Source organism: Trichechus manatus, unplaced genomic scaffold, assembly GCF_000243295.1.
Source record: "Trichechus manatus latirostris isolate Lorelei unplaced genomic scaffold, TriManLat1.0 scaffold00215, whole genome shotgun sequence".
NCBI classification, from domain to species: Eukaryota; Metazoa; Chordata; class Mammalia; order Sirenia; family Trichechidae; genus Trichechus; species Trichechus manatus.
Window position 1 is genome coordinate 339851 of NW_004444151.1, and position 6128 is coordinate 345978.

At 36.4% G+C, this 6128-nt stretch overlaps 1 protein-coding gene across 1 annotated transcript; it reads right to left on the reverse strand.

The window, feature by feature from the left end:
- Positions 1–1681: 1681 nt before the first annotated feature.
- On the reverse strand, positions 1682–5844 carry LOC101357514 (beta-defensin 110). Its single transcript, XM_004388715.2, has 2 exons — positions 5787–5844; positions 1682–1858 (listed from the first exon to the last, which is right to left on the reverse strand). The coding sequence occupies exons 1-2, from the start codon at positions 5842–5844 to the stop codon at positions 1710–1712; spliced, it is 207 nt and encodes a 68-aa protein (XP_004388772.1). The 3' UTR covers positions 1682–1709.
- Positions 5845–6128: the final 284 nt, after the last annotated feature.

A 6128-nucleotide genomic window follows, 5' to 3' on the forward strand; every position in this document is an offset into this window, starting at 1 on the left:
AAGAGTACTAATGAATCCACGAAACATCTCACAACATGAATGAATCTGGAGGACATTATGCTGAGTAAAATAAGTCAATCACAAAAGGACAAATATTGTATGAGATCACTGTTATAAAAAGTCAAGAAAAGGTTTACACACAGAAACATTTTATGATGGTTAGTAGGGATGATAGAAAGAGGGAGGGAGAGTCGCTAACTAGATAGAAGACATGATAATTCTAGTGAAGGGAAAGACAATACACAATATGAGGGAAATCAGCCAACATGAACAAGGCAAACAAAGACACTGAGAGGCAAGCAAAAATAAAGAGCAACTGTGGTAAATGCTATAGCATACACAATTCTGCAACAACAGTAATAACAAACAATACTTTGTGAGTGGATACATCAATAAATATGTATGCTAAATAGGTGTAGGAGGTTGTACAGGAGTACACCAAGTGCATATATAGGTACGGTTGTGGATATTTCTATATACATATTTGTATGTGCTGCGTGTACATTCATATATATAATACAGAGAACATAGGGGGCACAATTATGGAAACTTCTTAGACATAACCAAATACCTCTTGGGACTGAGTTATTGGGCCTGAGAGGTAAGGGCCATAGTCTTGGGGGACATCCAGGTCAATTGGCATAACGTAGTTCATAAAGATAATGTTCTATATTCTACTTTTGTGAGTGGCATCTGGGGTCTTAAAAGGTCACGAGCGGCCATCTAAGATACTTCTATTTGTCATCCCCCATCCAGAACAAAGGAGAGTGAAGAAAACCGAAGACTCAAGGAGGCAATTAGTCCAATGAACTAATGGCCCACATGAACCACAACCTCCTCCAGCCTGAGACCAGAAGAACTAGATGGTGCCCAGATACCATTACTGACTGTTCTGACCAGTAACACAGTAGTAGGTCCCAGTTAGAGTGGGAGAAAAATGCAGAAATTCAAATTCATAAAAAAGACCAGACTTAATGGTCTGATAGAGAATGGAGGAACCTCCGAAACTATAGCCCTAGGACACCCTTCTAACTTGGAACTGAAACCACTCCCGGAGATTACCTTTCAGCCAAATAATAGACGGGACTATAAAATAAATAATAACACCAGTGAGGAATGTGCTGCTTAGAACAATCAACTATACGAGACCAAATGGGCAACATTTGCCCAAAACCAAAAATGAGAAGGCAAGAAGGGACAGGAAAACCAGACGAATGGAAACAGGGAATCCAGGGTGGAAATGACACATTGTGGGGATTGCAACCATTGTCATGGAAAAATCTGTGTATGAGTTATTGAATGGGAAACTAATTTGCTGTGTAAACTTTTATCTAAAACACAATAAACTGTTCAAAACAAACAAACAAAAAAAGAACTATGCTTCTCCCATTCTTTGACTTATGGTTTCCCACAAAGTTACCGATATTCTAAAATAAGGCAGGTAGAACTTAGAGTGGTTTTTGAGGAACTGCCATAGAATAAATTCTGCTTCCCTCTGGCACCAAGAAATTAAGAGAGAAATGCAGTACAAGGCACCAGCTTTTTTTGGGACATAGAACCACTTCTGAGTGGTTCAAGACATAATAAATTTTATTTAATTCTTTATGTATTACAGAGAAACAAAAGCCTTCAAGGATGTGCTGAGAAGTCATAGTAACATAGGTCCTCTCTTCTTGGAGTGTGTGTCTTTTTCTTTTCTTCTGCCATCCTTACTTCTGTAAGCAGCAATGAGTTGCAGGTCTCATGCAGTAAGCAATTCTAACTTCATTCTCATGGCACTCAAGTTTACATTGACCATTACCCCTTATGCACTCTCTCCTTAAATCCATGCTACCATAGTGGGGATATTTCTTTTTGGCTGTAAGAAGGAAAGAATGGCTAGAATTAGCAATCTAGCTATAACATGCACAGATTTTAAAAGGAGAAAGCTCAAGAAGAGAAAGTTAATAGAGTGCGCTGAAAGAAAAAGTCCCCTTCCTAATTCATGATTGTGAACATCTTTGTTTACTGGAAGAAGCTTAAGTGAATTTACTGTTCCTTGGTAAATTTAATGTCCTTGGAAATCAGAAAGTACCTTGGACTTTAGTTAGGGTATCATCTTGCTTTCTTACAAGTTACTGTACAATGGTTCAAGGATGAGTCCCAAAGTCAACTAAGAGCTACATTATCCTTGTTGTTGGCCTAGGTAACTGATATAAAACGTTGCTTTTCTATTAATATTGGCTTTCTTCTCAGTATAACTGAAGTGATGTGGAATGTGACACAACTTAAAGACTCAAAAACACAGAAGAAAAATATTACCTTGCACCAGTTAAATGTTAACTTTTAAATATTATTACCTATTCAATAATATCTGGGGAGTTAACATTATCAAACTCATTTGTGACTCTCCAGTGACAGAAACTTGGGTTAAACTCACTCTAGCCGAGAGCTCTGTCACATTTGACACTGTCATCCAACATTCCCCCTTGCCCTGATTTCATGCTGTCTTATTCTTTCTTAGTCTTATTTCACCTCTCTAAAATATTTTTGTTTTCTTTCTTCTCTTTCTGACCTCTAAATGTCTGTGTTTCCCAAGCCTTGTCTTTGGATCGCCAATATTCATCCTGGTACATATCCATCTACTCATTTAACTACCCGTACCTACCCATTGCCGTCGAGTCGATCCCGACTCATATGACACTATAGGACAGAGTAGAACTGCCCCATAGAATTTCCAAGGAGCGCCTGGTGGATTCGAAATGTTGACCTTTTGATTAGCAACTGTAGCTCTTAACCACTATGCCATCAGGGTTTCTACTCATTTAACTGGTACCTATTAAGTCTTCTGCTTGTCCAGCTCTATGTCAGGCCCTAGGACAGGGTTTCTCAAAAGCAGAGTCATTAGTATTTTGGGCCAGATAATTATTTTTTGTGGGGAGCTGTCCTGTGCATTGTAGGATAGTTAGCAGTATCCCTGGCCTCTGCCCACTAGATGCCAGTAGCACCAGCTGTGATGCTGAAAATGTCTCCAGACATTGTTTAATGTTCCCTGGGGAACAAAATGAACCCCACATTGAGAACCACTGCTCTAGCTACTTTGATAAGCCCAACACATGTTCTGGTTCCTGTCCTCAAGTAATACATTCAAATACTACCTCCTTTCTAAAGTCTCTGCTGACCACTCTCAGGAAAGTAATTCCTCCTTCCCTTGCTCTCTCATAACACTTCATACATATCACTCATTTATCCCTAACTTGCTAAGGAATTTCTCTAAATAATATACCAGGTCTTAATATCAAAGCTATAACTGGGCAAAATGTTTCTTAAAATAAATCTTTAAGTCTGCAATTTCATTTTATTTGTAATCATCTGTTACTTTATCTTTTAGGCTGCCCTTACACCACCTTGGACTCAGGGGGAGAAATCATGATTACTCTTCCAGCAGAAAACTACACTATCCAAAGTACATGTCAAATTTAAAGAAAAGTGATTATTGGCGATACTTCATTTTTCCATATGGCAGATGAAGTGAAAGGAAAGGAAAGATGATGCAGTAACCCATTTATAGACATCCTTGGCATTTATGACTTCTAGAAAATGAAGAAAGCAAAGTTACTTCAATGCAAATTTCCCTACGTGGAAAGGTTAAGGACTCTTATCCAGACATTTTTCATACATAATTGTCTAAGTGAAAGAAGAGTAATTTTTCTACCTCCATTTAGAGTAGGGAATTTCATCCTCTAAAATACTGAAGGTGAGATATAAGAACAAGGGAGGAATTGGAAAAGAGTCAGCTATGTGGTATTTATGTTTTATTCAGTTTAGCTCAACCACCAGGTGTTAGTGATCTATAAAGTGAAGCACACCGTTCTAATTGCATTAATTTTTTTAAAATTATTTATTCTGTATCATACCTCTTCTAATTTTCTAGGGAAAATATATATCGTGACATGTTTCTTTTATTTTGGTATTTAAAAACTTTTTTTTTTTGACAGTAATGGTAGGAGTTCTCTAAAGGTTTGGTCCATGTTTAACCAAATAATAATAATAATAATGGCTCATTTTGAAAATATAAGAAAATATATACATAAGGAAAAAACAATGATAGCATTATCTTTATTTTATGTCTCTGTATCCCCCAAGTGGCTTAATATTTTTATGTCTACAGGGTACATGCTTTTTTAAGTTTTTTGAATGAATGCATGAAAGACTTTAGATATTAGTAGGAGCACCTGGCTGTTACAAGGAAAAAGTAAGTTAATGGGAAAAAAAGCACTTAGCATAGTGATCTATAAACATGGGTTGTTGTTGAAAAATAAAGCTACTTACTATATGTTAGAAGCTACATGAATCTGTATACAGTTTCTTTTTGGCACTTTCTAGAGCTGGGAAAAAATCTAAAGATCCTTTTCTAACAATTTTTCAGTGGAGAGGAAGGAAGTTATTCTCTTAGTTAAATTAATTGCATTACTCTGTCATTTAATTGAGGTTTGGCCTCTAAATAGGATTTTATCTACTTGCATCCTTTACATGAAAATTTAACACTTTATAATGCATGGATTTTTAGAGGGTTATAATTGGATTCTGTAATATCTGAAATGAGAGAATAAGCTAATTTAATTGTCTTAGGCCTTTACCATGATTTCTTTTGGGCCTATATTTTTATATCCAGGAAAAATTAGCCAGGTGCTGAAAAGGAGAATTGTCAAGACTTCAGTCCCACTATAATAAACTGGGTAGACTTGAGCTAGTCATTTCACCTCAAGCTCTTTAAGAATAAGTGACTGAACACAGTAGTCTCTCCATCTCTGAAACTTATTATTCTAATTCTGTACAATTGCTACTTACCCCTTAATTCAGGATAAGAGAATCTTGTTACATATCTGATGTGAAGGCCGGAAAAATCTCACCAAAAAATATAGTTTATGTACAAGGTTCATTATTCACGAAATCTGTGGCACTCAAAGAAAGAAGGATAGTGACCAGACATACTTAAATAAAGACCATCAATGGACATGATTTGCCTGCAATACTGAGAACAGGATACTACTGAAGTTATGGGAAGTAGTCCACTGCATAGGCAAAAGAGAAGGAAAAGGTAAAGAGATCTCTCTCTAAAACAGAGCCATCTATCCCATACCAGCTGATGGTGTAAATTTTTTCTTATTTTTCCTAGCAAGATATAACATGCAGCAAGAACAGACTATAAATAATTGTTCTGGGAAGAAGGTGGTGGGACTATTTAACAAGTCCTGGTGGTGCAGTGGTTAAGTGCGTGGCTGCTAACCAAAAGATCAGCAGTTCAAACCCACCAGAAGCTCCGAGGAAGAAAGATGTGGCAGTCTGCTTCTGTAAAGATTACAGCTTTGGAAACCCTGTGGGGCAGTTCTGATCAGTCCTAAAGAGTTGCTATGAGTCAGAGTCGAGTTGAGGACAATGGGTTTATGATCTTTTTAAAAGTTGTTTATTTTGAAATAATTATAGCTTTACAGAAGAGTTGCAAACATAATAGAATTCCACATACCCTTCACCCACCTTCCTCTAATGTTAATATCTCACATAACCATGGTACATTTACCAAAATTAATAAATTAACATTGGTGCAATACTATTAACTAAACTACAAACTTTATTGGCATCTCACTTTTGTCCTTTTTCTGTTCTAGGGTCCAATCCAGAATACTACATTGCATTTAGTGTCATGATCTTTAAATCCCTACATTATTATCATACTTTTACTAAGAAATACCTGACCTCTCTTCAGATTCAGTTGTATAAATATCCCATAAATATTTTCTTGTTACCTGGTAAAATTGTGACCTCAAAGAAGAGTAGAATAAGTAAAAAGAGATGAATCTTCATAGTAGAGAGTGTCTTAGGGAAAAAGTGTCAACAGATCTTCCTTCCCAAGTCAAGAGTTTTGAAATAAGGAAACAGAGAACTCTTTATTTATACATTCTCCCGGGAAGTGGTTTTAACTACTGAGGCTTATCAAAAGTAAGAACATTTCTATGCTTCGTTGAATAGTGCCATGTTTCAAAGAGGTGATGGTCACAAAGAGATTGTTAAATTCTTTTCATAAAAGTAAAATCTGCTTGTGTTACCTTAAATAGACTCTTATGAAGACTTGATCTTTAAGGGACTTC